This window comes from Porites lutea, chromosome 5 (genome assembly GCF_958299795.1).
Source record: "Porites lutea chromosome 5, jaPorLute2.1, whole genome shotgun sequence".
Lineage (NCBI taxonomy): Eukaryota > Metazoa > Cnidaria > Anthozoa > Scleractinia > Poritidae > Porites > Porites lutea.
The window spans coordinates 38,757,417-38,771,687 of NC_133205.1; the positions used below are offsets into that span (position 1 = coordinate 38,757,417).

A 14,271-nucleotide genomic window follows, 5' to 3' on the forward strand; every position below is an offset into this window, starting at 1 on the left:
TCATGCTCCAAACACAAACGTGAATTTATGGGTAATTATTTACACGTTCTCATACGAGGACTCTCTTGTGTAAAAAATGGTATTCTGTCTTGTGTAAATTGATGATCTGTCTTATTTTGTGAGCAAGGTTTTTTGTAGAGGATGACGTAATAATTGAAGATGGACATTAACTTCCTCTTCGATGAGAATCAGAGAAGGTCCCATCTTTCTTGGTTCTTTTCAGAGGTCAATTTAATAAAACTTTTACACCTGTAGTACAAGTGTAGCCATCGTTTAAAGGTCCGAAAATAATAGCTACACTTGTAAGTTACATTTGTAAAAGTTTAATTAAATTGACCTCGGGCTTTTTTCAGTCTTCAGGAATATTAGCGCAGCCATGGATTCGGTACTAGGCGTCCTGATTGTTTTAAGTTCTGTGAGGAAAATCATGTCAATGAAAGGCTATCAATAGAACTATAATTCTTATAATATCAAGGCGGCCAGATAAATTCATGAGGGCGAACCAAGTGGGAAATTGAACTTTTGCCCCCAGCTTACTATTCGCCTTTTCATCACCAAAGAGTATGGTCCCAGACTAATAAAATCTATTTCAGAAAGGTCGCTTGGTATCGCCAGTAAGTTCCTAAGGGCATCCTGTTCCTAAACTGTCATTCTAAATCATTCGAGAGGCAACCAAGAACAATAGGGCCATTTACACGAGGAAAAATGAGACGCGTCTTACATAAGACGCGTCTTAAATAAGACGCGAACTGTACCATTTATACGAGCATGTCTTATCTAAATGTTTCGCGTCTTATTTCTGTTCTTGACTTGTTTTCATTTGAATGTTGCCCGTAGCAACTCCAATCCAACGTAGCGCGCCAAAAATTATCGCATGCGTACTATGCGTTCGCGTCTTATTTAAGACGCGAAGGTCATTTATACGAAGTTTTTCTCGTCTTAGCTAAGACGCGTCTTATCTAAGAACAGGTGTTAAGGGCTGTTCTAAAATAAGACGCGTCTTAGATGAAATACGGAAAGTTCGCGTCTTATTTAAGACGCTTCCTATGTAAGACGCGTCTTATTTTTCCTCGTATAAATGGCCCTAATGTGTGGTTTTGGTTCGGGCCCTTTCTCCGTGAACAATCCTCAGACTTCACCTCCGTAGAGATAAACAACAAGTGTTGGCATTTTCGATTTCAGATATGCCGAGAATTGAATTACTTTTTTTAAATTTACAGCGTCTTATTTAAGACGCGAAGGTCATTTATACGAAGTTTTTCTCGTCTTAGCTAAGACGCGTCTTATCTAAGAACAGGTGTTAAGGGCTGTTCTAAAATAAGACGCGTCTTAGATGAAATGTGCCGTTTATACGGAAAGTTCGCGTCTTATTTAAGACGCTTCCTATGTAAGACGCGTCTTATTTTTCCTCGTATAAATGGCCCTAATGTGTGGTTTTGGTTCGGGCCCTTTCTCCGTGAACAATCCTCAGACTTCACCTCCGTAGAGATAAACAACAAGTGTTGGCATTTTCGATTTCAGATATGCCGAGAATTGAATTACTTTTTTTAAATTTACAGGCAGAGGGTGTTGAACGACGAATAAAGCACTCTTTTGTACTTGATCCAACGGGTAAGTAACTTTATGAAGTCCGAAGGCTTTGCTCTGAATAGTGATAGATTGAGCGATTATAATTTGCAGGAGTATTGCGGGACGAGAAGCCGGACACAAAGAATTCATCTGCCCCCGCCAAAGGAATCAAACATCATCGTAAGTAGAATGCTTTTCAAGTTGCCTTAAATTTTTTGCGGTTTTAATAGTTAATGGCAATAGCTTTCAAAGGGATTCCATTTAGCGTATTTAAAAAACGAAGCCGCATTTTCAGCCATTTCCTCAAGCAATACTTTCTGAGGGAGATGTCGTTTCTGAGTCGTGGAGACGTTTACACCAAAAATGATCTCATATCGGGTGAACTCCGGTGTTGCTGACCAGAATCTTCTCTAATGGCAAGGAGAGAGGTCAAAAACGTTCTCTCATCTAAGCACTAAAAGCTAGAGGTACGTAAAGAATCAACTCCTGCCAAACGTGTGAGGTAATTTTTGTTTTCATGAAATTTCGTCGACGATAAGGCGAACTGTGAGCAAGAATATGTAACTGTACAGCATGTGAGTGCAAACCTATTTCTGTTTTTTTTTCAAAGGTTTTCTCCTTTGACTAAAAATACTATATTGTATTTGTTAGAAGTTGTCCACAATGATATGCAGACAGACAGAATGCTTTTACGTGTTCCCTCACGTGCAATACCGGGGTCAGTCAAGGCTTCCTTATCTCTTACAGGTAGGTAACTTAGTTTTCGCGGAGCTCTCGCGCGCGTGCAACGGAGCACCATGGGTAAGAAAAAAGGTAAGCTATAGATGCGAGAGAACTTGGTAATCACGTGACAATCCGTAGGTCCGTCCACCCATACATGTAGCCCGCTGTCAAATGTCATATTTAGTACTACTATGCTGGCGTGGTTAACCGAGAAAGACCTAGTGTAGAGCGAGAGAAACAATTGAGACCAATTTCGTTGGAAGAAAAACTTGAAAATTTTTTAGCGGTGGTGAGAACATGAGAAATGCTTGCAGCCACCAAGGTAAAAAGGGGGGCAGAGAAATAAAAGCAAACAAAAAACGTGTTACTATGAGGTTTCAGGTTATGGTCCTGCGAACAAAGGGACTGAAGAAAAGTACAAAAAAGTATGCTGCACGTGCAAAGTTGTTATTGTTGTTTTGCTAATTAAACCTCTTTTTTGTCGTTATCGTTGCGGTCGCCGTTTAGTATACGCGATTTTATTTTTTGCCTGAGTAAACTGTAACTATATAAACGAGAGCTTCGCTTTCTTAGCCCTATCTAAATCTATATATTCTATATGTCAAGACTAGGGGGAAACTGTGTACTCTGTACTTGACTGTGTACCGTGCACCGTCTCTAGCACTTCTTGAAATTCTGTTGTTGTCTCCTGAAAATTATTCTAGTAGGAGTGTTATGTGTGGCAAACTTGAAATATAAAGTGATGTTTCTTAATCCAAGAACATGCACTCGTGAGATCCTCTGCCATGCTTTTTCAAGGAGTTGCAAGACTTAAATGAGTTTAAAAAAATTGTTAAACTTTTTTTCTTGACCCAGAAATTAACCAATATTTTCCTTATTTACGCGGTGTAATGTATGTGAGAAGACCTAATTCCTGTTTTGAATCAAGCACTTTTTTTATTGTTTCTGATGTTATTAATACTGCAATGTATTTATAGGCAAATGTTTGTCCTTCCTTTGGTGAACAATAGATAAATAGGAAATAAATAAATAAATGGAATTAAACTCCCATTGCAATTGCATTAGTCGTCTTTAATGCCTTCTGTAATAGCACAGCTGATCATCTCGTTGCCTTGTTTCAAACGTGCAACAATTGTAATAAGGTATGCAAAGGGGGATTGCCAATTGCGTTACCGCAGACCTCAAAAGCAAGACAACAAAATGCGAACTACCTATTTTAGTTCTAGCCTACTAAATAAGACTTTCATTTAATATTCACTTGATAAACTAGGAAATCTTATTGGCCCAGCGGTCACAAGTTTAATATCTGGTGGCTTGGAAACGCTTCTTCGAATGCCAATGGGTTGTGGCGAGCAGACCATGATGTTCTTGGCTCCAAATGTGTACGTTTTGCAGTATTTGTCGCAAACCAGACAAGTCACCGCTGAAATAGAGTCACGTGCGTACACAATGATTCAGTCAGGTAAGTATTTATCCTGCATATAATGAATCACTCAATATCACTTCTATTTTGCATTACCTTGCATCTCGCAGCAAATGATTTTGAGACTGAAATCGCGTCTGTTATTTAACAACGTTCAACCCACTTGCAACTTATTGCAAATATTAAGTTTTATGATGTTAATACTTTAAACACAGTAAGCTTAAAACCCAGAACAAGTTGAAGAACAAGTGAAGAGTACATCAGTCCGGGAATCGCTGTTAAATTCACTAGCTTTAAGAGGCGCCTAACAGAAAATCATTTGATTTGTAATGGACTTATAAGCTCTTGATACATCGTCATCTTGCCTGTAATCCTCAGGAATGAATAATAGTAGGGATTTATAGAGGAAGCATATCCACTTGGTGGTTCTTCGTCTACCTGGTTCCTGGTCGAATAGAAATGATGGTTTTTAAAGAGAGGGGAAAGCTAGAGTACGCGGCGAAAAACCCCTCGGAGCAAAAAAGCCACGTATAGCGTAGACACCGGGATTTGAACCCGGGCCTCATTTGTGGGAGTCGATTGCTCTCACCACTACTCCACCCTTGTTCTACTAGATATTTCTAATGGTATTTTTCATACCGATTACAGGCTATCAACGAGCATTGAATTACCGAAGAGCTGACAAGTCCTTCAGCGCGTTTGGAGAATCTCGCCCTGGGAGCACTTGGTATGGGACACTAGCTAACTAAAGACAAATTTGTATTTAAATTAACAAAGCGAGTTTAAAAGCAGATAGATGCGACACTATAATCACGATAGGCTTTGCCGTATTCTTCGACACGTGCTCTCTATTAAGGTGGATTGATTGTTATGAATAGTTCCAAAAGCCATTATTCGACCTGTTGTATTCCCGTCTTAAATCTGTTAATGATCTGACAAATCATAAAGGCATTATTTCAGTTATTTTAAAATGCCTCGGATTCATCTTCATTATAATCATCAGTTGCATGTCAATCGGCTTTTGGCTTTTGATTCATGCTCTCACGTTTCTCCTTGATTTCCTTACGGGGATTTTGGTACTTCCACATTGTAACCAGAATCATTTAACGTACTGCATTCTGGCTGGTCGGCTTCTTTTCCCTCAGCTACTGGTATAGGAAGCAGCCAAGGTGACAGAATGTGCTTCTTTCACGTGTAGCCCCCAAAATTGACCCCCGGCGGCAAACTCCAACGAGCGTTCTTCCAATAACGTTACTGTTACATGGTGTTCATTGTTTATTACAGGCTCACTGCGTTTGCTGCAAGAGTGTTTTGTGCTGCACAAAATGAATTTGATGGGATTGCAATCGACGAGAATCTTGTTTGTGACTCAGTAAGTTGGATTCTGGAAAATCAACGTCAAGATGGGGCTTTTCCTGAGATGAAGGACATAATTCATAAATCCATGATGGTAAGTTAATTTTCCTTTCTAGGTTTAAAACGGCCAGATCAATATGTTTAATATAAAGCTTCACGGAGAAAGTTAAGAGGTGTAACCCTTCAGGAGTACCCAGCGTAAGTGGTGACATTTTAAATACCACACACCTCAATCAATCAATCAATCAATCAATCAATCAATCAATCAATCAATCAATCAATCAATCAATCAATCAATCAATCATTTATCTTAACGCGTTGCGTCTAGGAGCTAAAAAACTCGTTCAAAACTGTATGAACGTTTATAAATAGCATCTATAATAATTACAGCTATACTAAAATTTTATTCTATTTTAAAAACAACTCAATAAATATACAAAAACGTAGTAATAAAAACGTAAAATATAAAATGCTCAAACCACCTAAAAAGCCGTACACTAAAAAAGTGGCAGGAAAACTATAAGACTCGTTCTAAAAATCTACAATCTTGCAATTTACTTTTGAAGTCATTTGTATCACTTGAAAGACGTACTTGAGAGGACCAACTGTTCCATAGCTTAGTTGATAAATAAGTAAAAGAATTCTTTTTAAAGTAAAGATTAAAATTAGGTAATTCCAAGTTCAAGCCCTCGCCTATTAGCCCATACGGTGTATGCCTATATGTAAAAAGGTTTCTAATATAAGTAGGTCCCGTACCACTTAAGCGTTTAAAAAGAAGTATTAACGCCTGATGTAAGCGCCTACAATATAAGGATTGCATGTTAGCCGTATTGAGCAGCTCGTCGTAAGACATTGACTTGCTGTGACCGATTTTTTTTTCTGAGATCAACTAGGTGCAATTTATACCTGTTATAAAGTAACAGTAATTTTATGGGAAATAAAGAATCTTCCACATTTCTTTCCACCCATCGGGCAATTAATTTGTCATGACTCTTTTTTGAGTAAAAAATTTGGGGTATTGATCATTAAAAATTGTAATCACCTCGCTTACAAGTTACTTTTCCATCGTGCGTGTTTTGTTTAGTCTTGCAACTTTTCTTTTCTCTTACTTATTCGAACGATTTTTATCAACCAGTAAAGGTTTTACATTTTGCCACTCAAGCAATGTTAATTTGAGATGATGGTACTTTTCAGTTATTTACACTTTCCATTTAGGGTGGAACTCATGGAGATGTGGCCATGACAGCCTTTGTTATTGTGTCTCTCCTGGAATGCAGATGTCATGGTCAGGTCAGTTCAATTTTTAACTACTAGTTAAGGGGATCGTTTTTAGTGCTGTGGTTTCTTGTAAGGCTGGACCTAAAAAGCCGCGCTAGAGACATTCTAGCAAACCATTTAACTAGGTTTACTAATCATCGATGCTTTAAGAATCAATGCATTTTAGTGTATCATTTCTCGTGCTTGGACGTTGAAAAGGATGCCTACTTTTAATTTTTAGGGCCTCTTCACATGTGCCCTTTTGACCGGGCTGGCCCGGTTTCCGAATTCTCGCCTTACCTCTTAATCCTCTGTAATATTTTCGATTTGTTCAAATGAGAGGGCGGGCTGGCACGGTTCCCAAGATCTCGGTTTTTCCTACCGGGATCTCGGTAAGCGGGCTCAAAATTTTACCTTACGAACACTTCAGCCCGGTTACATAAATTGAAAGCGGGATGAACTCTGGCGGACCGGATTGCATCGTCTTGCTTAGCCTGCTGTGTTTTCCACATCGTAAGCATCCCATTTAACTGCAGTGATACAGCCATGCTATGATAGGCGCGTAAGTCACGATTTTTTTTTCGCCGTGTTTGCTTTCTTTTTCGCATTTCGCGTCAGAACTCGTAGCAAGGAGATTCGGCCTTTTTCTCATCTCGAAAACAGGGCTGAAATTTCCAGTCATATGAACCCAAGGCGAAATTGGTCCCGGTAACGGGGCCAGCCCGCCCACCCGGACTCATGTGAAGAGGCCTTTACTTCTCACATCCTTAATGGGAAGGGGTAGCTTACCCTTAGCGATTCTATAGTTTTTAGACCGTTAACTGTGCTATAAACTATACATTCTTTCAGTTCAGTCTCTTCTGTGTTGCTAGTTTTATAAGAGAACTATTGAATTAGCCTTTACTCATGAGCACATAAAATTTTTATAAAATAGTAAACCCGCTTATATATTACGAGTAGCTCCATGACTGTTTCATCCATAAGAAATATTTTAGATAATAGGGAATCTAGAATCTGGTAGCTCGGGAATCTTACGTCAGCCGTCTCCCACCCGTGACTGTTACTTAAATCTCTTATATGAAATTATGAAATTCTTAGTCGAAGTTATCCCAATTGGCCACCCATTATACAACTCAAGCTAATGGTTACTTGGAAACTACCTAACGGCTTTATTAACCCACTGATTACTAGAACAAGAGCCAACATATTCAGGATGCTGTAGCTTTCATGGAAACAGAGTTAGACAGAATCCACAAAGTGAACATTCTGGCACTTTCTACCTACGCCTTAGCCTTAGCTGGCAGCAGCAAGAGCGCCACGGCGAACAAAAAACTTCTTCAGAGTATGATCTTCAATAAAGGTGAAAACTTAGCCTGCGTAGCAAGCGTTTCCTCGCGACGTTCGTCTAGAAAGCTGGGACAAGAGCAAAAAAAACATGAATGACGGGGGAGGGGGAGGGGAACGAAGGAACCGCTTGCCCGCAAACCCCACGATTTTGAAAAACTGCGTTCGCCCACGAACGCAGCTTCTGATTGGCGCGGTGAGGGTAGTGTTGATTACTTAACCTTCGAAACATCAATCAAACCAGGTATGCTTTGTTTTCGTGTGTCACGTATCTGGTCTCATCTGATTTGTGGTCGCAGATTACAAATGCTTTGGACTGATATCTATTGGAATCGTGTTTGTGCGAAGGTTTATGAGATCAGAGTCGTCAAAGTATAACTGGAGATCGAGCAGTGGAGACTAGGGAAGGCCAATTTATTGAGAATGACGGCGTGCAGATCTGACTGGCAAAAATGGACCGTTTGTTGGAGATAACATCAACATATTAAAATCAGAACATCGGTACTCAGCGGTACTCGACACTAGCTAAAGCCGCCATGGACAAGCGATTTGTCAGCTTTTTGAAATGAAAAGATTCTTTTTGTTTATTGGAAATTTAGCGGCATCGATTGTAGAGAACTTTTCGACACAGGCTGAAGAGCAGCCGCTCTGCAAAACTTATACCCGGCGGAGTGAATTGTTCCGGACAAATCATTTTTGACGTGTCGACAAGGTTTCAGACGAGATAAAGCCACACAATAAAAAACAAGAAATTCTGCAGCAATCGCTCATAGTTTTAACTTTCTTTTATCGTAAATCTTTTTTATTACAGTTCTTGCAATCGCCTGTAACGTGTTCTATTATACAACAAAGTAATTTTACAAATCTGGTAATCCAGGGGTAATCCGTTCGTTATGTTTCTATTTTGACGAGCTGTCAATTTACAAATAAACCGAACCGTGAAATATCAAGGGGCGTTTTCCAGAATCGTAGGGTTTGCGGGCAAGCGTTTCCTCTTCTCCCCTCCCCCTCCCCCTTCAACCTTTTTTTTTGCTTCCGCTCTAACTTTCGCGCAATAACTCGATTGGAAACGCTTGCTATGCAGGCTAGTGAAAACTTCATTCCGTTGTCTCATTTTAATCAAGCTATTAGAGTTTGAATGTTCCCCTGAAGTGGTGAAATTAGTTTAGGAAGAAAGACAACCAAACGAAAAGCAAAGTCCAGGAAGAAAGCACGTAAGCCATTTGTTTTTTAGGCTTTTGTTATACTGCAAAAAAATTAAAAGATAAAGTTGCACCGGACCGGTAACAAGCTAGAGAAGGGAACTAGAGTTGGCCAGGTCGTGGCTAGAAAATCTCAAGTGTTGTCAGAACTCTCGTGCACAATAGATAACTGGGGATTAGAGCACTCTCTTCTATGCGCCGTTTGGATAGGAGTTAAATTAATTTATCCCCGTATGTTTACCTAATTACATTTCATCCATACATTTCATTATCACAGACGAAGCCGTTCGTTATTGGGATGTTGGAAATGACGCTTTAAACGTGGAAACAACTGCTTATGCGCTTCTTGCGCAGATGGCACTTGGACGGCTGAAGTTTTCAGGACCAATTGTTACATGGCTGACAGGACAAAGAGATCCACAGGGAGGCTTTGTTTCAACACAGGTTTGCCAATATATGCCAAAAAATAAAATATACTTGTCAATACTTAAATAGCTAATTAGAATTGTTAGAATCACATCCAGAAACAGCATGTATATCAGATTTTACACATTTTGCACACTGTTGGTCTATAAGGCATCGGAATTTTTGGTGCGCACTGAGATAAGAATCATCAGCGGACAATGGGAAAATGAGCGAAACGATCAATTCGTCATCTCCTGTGGAACCATTGCGCGCACACACAAAAACTTTGTACACAGTCTATGCGACCTTTACTCATTCGTGTTAATCTTACTGTATGAAAATCGTAATTTTTTTCGCCAGGATACGTGTGTTGCATTACAAGCGCTATCAAAATACAGTGAGAAAACTGCTGGTGCAAAACTTGACTTACGTGTGTCTGTCTCCTCCGAGAAAGATGTCAACTGGAAAAGGAAGTATCATATTGATCGTGGCAACGCCCTTATTCTCAGACAAGAAGACGTAAGACTATTATCTAGTAGATAAACCAATAATTAAATAAGAATAAAACAGGATGACTGTTGCATTAAAATACGAATGGGCGACTTTGTTTTAGTGTTGGATTTCAGGACGGCTTCTCCTTTTCAACTGCCCCTATCTCTGTTAAGTGGCAAGATTTCTCGGAAACTCGGTCTTTTTCTCGGGTTGAAGGTCGCCCTTCACCCAAACGGAGAACGCTGTCATTAAATACGTGAAAAAGTATATCTTAGCAATTGAATGTCATAGAACAAACAATATTCAATTGTAAATTAATTCCCTCTAATTACTGTGTTTGTCTGTCGTGACAGGTTACCCCTCTTCTTGGAGGACAACTGTTTATTGACTCCTCTGGTAGTGGCGTAGGACAACTTTTGGTAAATCAAAAGAATAAATTAAATAAAGTAGAATTAATAAAATCGGACAGATTAAAGAATGAATTCCTCAGAGAAATACCGCCAAAAGCTAAGTATACTTCTTTCATTAAAGTCTTTGTAAATAAAGTCCAATAACCTTTACACTCCTTTCAATCGCTTATCGAAGCAATATCTCAGTTAAAACAATAAAAAAAGTCGGTTACGAGCTCTCCAAATTCAAATTGATCCCTTAAGTAGGCCTCAGAAATAACCTTTTAAACAAATACACTAAGCATTCAATATATCAGTCATATAATTAGTTATGAGACTAGTCCCCCAGAACTAAATTGGCCATATCAAAGCATAGTTAAAGAATGCATTGTGTCATTTTTTTTTTCGTATCTGTATTGCCGACTGCTTTTTTGTCAATTAACTCATTTAAGCTGCTTTCAGGTCATGCCGGAATGCTGGGTAATAAAGAGAGTGACTTCTTTTCTCGTCGTAACGGAAGATGAGATTCCACCAGGGGTATTTTATTGTAAATTCCTTTTTGTAGATTGAAGTTCACTATAATGTTCCGTCAGCAAAGAACGAAACCTGCCACTTTGCTCTTAAGATTGAAGTCCGCGAAGAAGCGAAACAGGGCAAAGAGGAAGTGATGTCAATCATGGGCCGTTCACGAGGGAGAAGAGATAATGCCAAGCGAAGGAAAAAATCCAAGAAATGCCGCAAAAACAAGAAGCGAAAATCTTGCAAAACGAAACGGAAAAATGTGAAGCATCACAAGAGGCCAAGCACAGACGCTAAAGTCCCGGATGCTCTACAGCTGAAAACATGTGCAAGGTTTGTAATGCTCCTCATACTTTCTATTTGTGTGCCGCTGTTAACATCTGAATATGACAACAAACAACCCTTACTTAAAGTACGCACTTAAGTTTCCAATTGCCTTGAGTCTTAAAACGCGTTTTATAAGGCTTAACAATGTTAGATTTACATGAATGCATGGCTAAATCGGTAATACATGTAAAGAAAGGTCCGAATTCATGGAACTAATAAAGCTTTAATATATAGATTTAGCCAGGGCTAAAAGCGAGGCTCCCATTAATAAATTTATAATTTAAATCAAACAATAAACTTGTATTCCACAATTCAGTTAACTTTAGAGCACATTCGTGTGACTTTTCATGGAAAGGCTAAGTGATTTTACAAAAAATAATTTGCAAGCAGCCCAAGAGTGAACCAAATCTCACATCGAGTTGATAGCCTCATAAGTACACCCAAAAACTGGCAATCATCTTCGATCACATTTATTAAGAGCCATAATGGCTCATGATCGCCTTAGATTAATTAGGCCTGGAAAAAAAATTCCGGCCGAATTTTTTGCGTTCGACAAGTTTACTTTACAAAATCTTGCCAACAAATCTGGGTGCGACTGTAAACCAACCTTTTATATCATTTATACATCACATCTGAGGTGAAACAGTACTATGAGGCACTGTTTTTATCATACAGACCTCGCACAACAGAATGCAGTATTTCACAATATTGCGATACAAATTGCTATCATTCAATATTCAGGACGATCGCAGCACGCGTGGGCTTTAGCTAAACCGTTAAAAAAAATTTTCAAAATCATCTATACGGCCAGCCGGTTCTGACTTTTGCAGTGCTAGCAGTGGCGAGTGTTTGAATGAACATTAACAGAGTTACGCTCCAACATAATAAAGAATTTATTATGTTTATTTTTTATTTTAAAACGGTTTAACGCGCGGCATTTTGAGTACTCCGGGAAGCGTTGTTCACTGAACGACTGAAAACAATCGACACAGCGATTAAAATTACAAGAGACAGTACTAACAATTAATAAAAGAAATATAATTCGGAGAAACATATACAGAGACGACAATTTTCATCCAGGAAGACAAGTATTAAAGTGTCTCTAAAAATCCTGAGTCTTCGAGCTTAAAGCTGAATTTTGTGTTTTAAGCCGGCTTCCCGGTGTTTGCTTTTTTCAAAGACGAACTCGAGGCAAGGAAATCGCTCAAACCTTTCTTTTACAGTCAGAATTATAACTAAATATTCCTTGAAACGTTTTCTTTCTATTTGCGGTGAGAAAATGTCTAAAGGCTTTTTAAAGATCTGTAAGCTTATAACAAACCTGATACGCGGTCAGATCATTGTCTCAAATCTTACAAACGTGCGTAAACAAAATAGCCGCATAAACTACGCTCGACTTCATTAAATTAGGAATAAAAAACAAACATCAAATACAATAATTACTTAGGCTTACCACTCGAGATGCAGCTCCTGAAAGGTATCAAGGAAGGCCAGTATCGCTTCAGACTTTGCAACCCTCTTACGCATGAAGCAAGGTGAAAACGAAAACGATGCCATCCGAAATCGGATTTCCGACTTTGACTCAACCAAAAACCCAATAAACAAACTAGCCATGAATAACAGAAGACTCCTGATAGAATCTGAATTTCATTTTGTACATCCAGTGGAAAAAGAAAGTTAAAAACATCACAAGTTGACACAAAACTCTGTCAGCTTCAGCTGTCAAAGTAAACAAGATTCAAGATGCTGCATAAATTTTGCGCATGAACTCACCTGTCAAATTTTGACCAATCAGAGCATAAAAACTGGACGTAGAGCGTGACCAACGCGTGAACATGGCGAGAAAAGTCCAAAGCAACTGTCTTCCCTGCCTGTAGCAGCTGACTGAATTTTCGCGTCCGAGGTCAGTTTGAAATCAAAATTTTAATTGTGCGGCACATAAACACAACATATTTCATATGAATTAAAAAAAAAATTAAACTTGAGCCTGCAATCATTTGAAAACAAGTACCTTGTCAGCGGATAACTTCAAAAAAATACTCGACCTCGATGGGTCGACACCTGAGCCCGCGATTCGCTCAAGTGATACTGGTCAGCGGATACCTTGTTTTGACAGCTGTCAATTGATCACATTTCCTGTGCTCCGATCCCAAACTAGCTAAATATTAATAATAATATCCATGCTAAAAAGTATGAGATTGAATATTGTTTGCGATCTAGTAAAACGATTAACTGGTCAGCGGACAGCTTCCAAATAAATTACGTCACCTCGATGAGTTGACAAATGAGCCCGCGTTATGGTCATGGGATACTGGTCAGTGGCTATCCTATTTTGACAGCTGTCAATTGACTATATTGTGAATGTCATATAAAAAAGATGAGGACTTGCCAACACACGCCTGAGACACCCCTCCCTTCCTTTTGATAGTCTCCCCTACCCTACCCGTACAATCTGTAGACGCGTACGTACGTACGTACGCTCGGTCAGTCACGTGACAACCAAGCGAAAAGAGGTTGACCATATTCCATGAGTATGGGGCTCTGTCCCACGCGCGCTTCGCGCGCGCGGGAGCCCCGCTATTAGAAATTACTCTCTTACGGTCAACTCCGTCACTGGGACACCGCTCTATTCCATACAGTTCGTTTGATTCTAAACTTCCAAACTTTATACAGGTTCTTCCTCTAGGATTATGACCTTTTCCCTTACCCATAATGAAGCGATCCTGGAATCTCTTTGTCTCAAATTAGTGACCCTTCACCCTAAACCACTAAAGTGTCAAAAAAGCAAGAAGGAAAAGTCAAGCTTGCAGCCCTAGAAATTTCGATTTCGGCTCATACCCGAATTAAGATCCTAAGTTGCATTTTCACACTGTAAACAGCATTTGGGTACTTTTTGGCTAGATAGTGACCAAACAGTGGCTTTCCAGGCCTTCGGCAAAAGAGAATGAGCTAACCTCATTCTCTCTTGTCTAAGGACGATAATGGAAAGAATTTACAACTTCTTTATGACACTGCCCTGTAGTCTGAAAATGTGAGAGTGTCGCATTAAACCATTCTGGCAGACATTCCATTGCCAAGTATTCCCGTAGAAAGTCGATCGAGTGAATAATGTGAAAGGTCCAGGAAATATTTTAGACGAACTCGACACGTGCAAATGGGTGAGTGCAGGCATCTTGTGAGAATTCAAACTGAAAATGATAGATTGCTAAGCAAGATTAAAAGTTATGATCTATTAATTGTGATTATTTCTAAGGGCTAATAACAA

The 14,271-nt window shown here is 39.3% G+C and overlaps 1 protein-coding gene across 3 annotated transcripts in view; it reads left to right on the plus strand.

The window, feature by feature from the left end:
• LOC140937324 (A.superbus venom factor 2-like) overlaps positions 1–14,271 on the plus strand; it is a 41,824-nt gene that overhangs the window by 22,980 nt on the left and 4,573 nt on the right. For 2 of the 3 annotated variants that reach the window (XM_073386868.1, XM_073386870.1), the window contains 12 exons: positions 1,560–1,611; positions 1,681–1,749; positions 2,221–2,316; positions 3,563–3,754; positions 4,364–4,442; positions 5,000–5,165; positions 6,287–6,361; positions 7,520–7,688; positions 9,152–9,318; positions 9,640–9,798; positions 10,125–10,190; positions 10,726–11,012. In XM_073386868.1, the coding sequence (XP_073242969.1) occupies positions 1,560–1,611; positions 1,681–1,749; positions 2,221–2,316; positions 3,563–3,754; positions 4,364–4,442; positions 5,000–5,165; positions 6,287–6,361; positions 7,520–7,688; positions 9,152–9,318; positions 9,640–9,798; positions 10,125–10,190; positions 10,726–11,012 (1,577 nt within the window). The remainder of the gene's footprint in view (positions 1–1,559; positions 1,612–1,680; positions 1,750–2,220; positions 2,317–3,562; positions 3,755–4,363; positions 4,443–4,999; positions 5,166–6,286; positions 6,362–7,519; positions 7,689–9,151; positions 9,319–9,639; positions 9,799–10,124; positions 10,191–10,725; positions 11,013–14,271) is intronic. The other variant, XM_073386869.1, reaches the window with a different exon arrangement.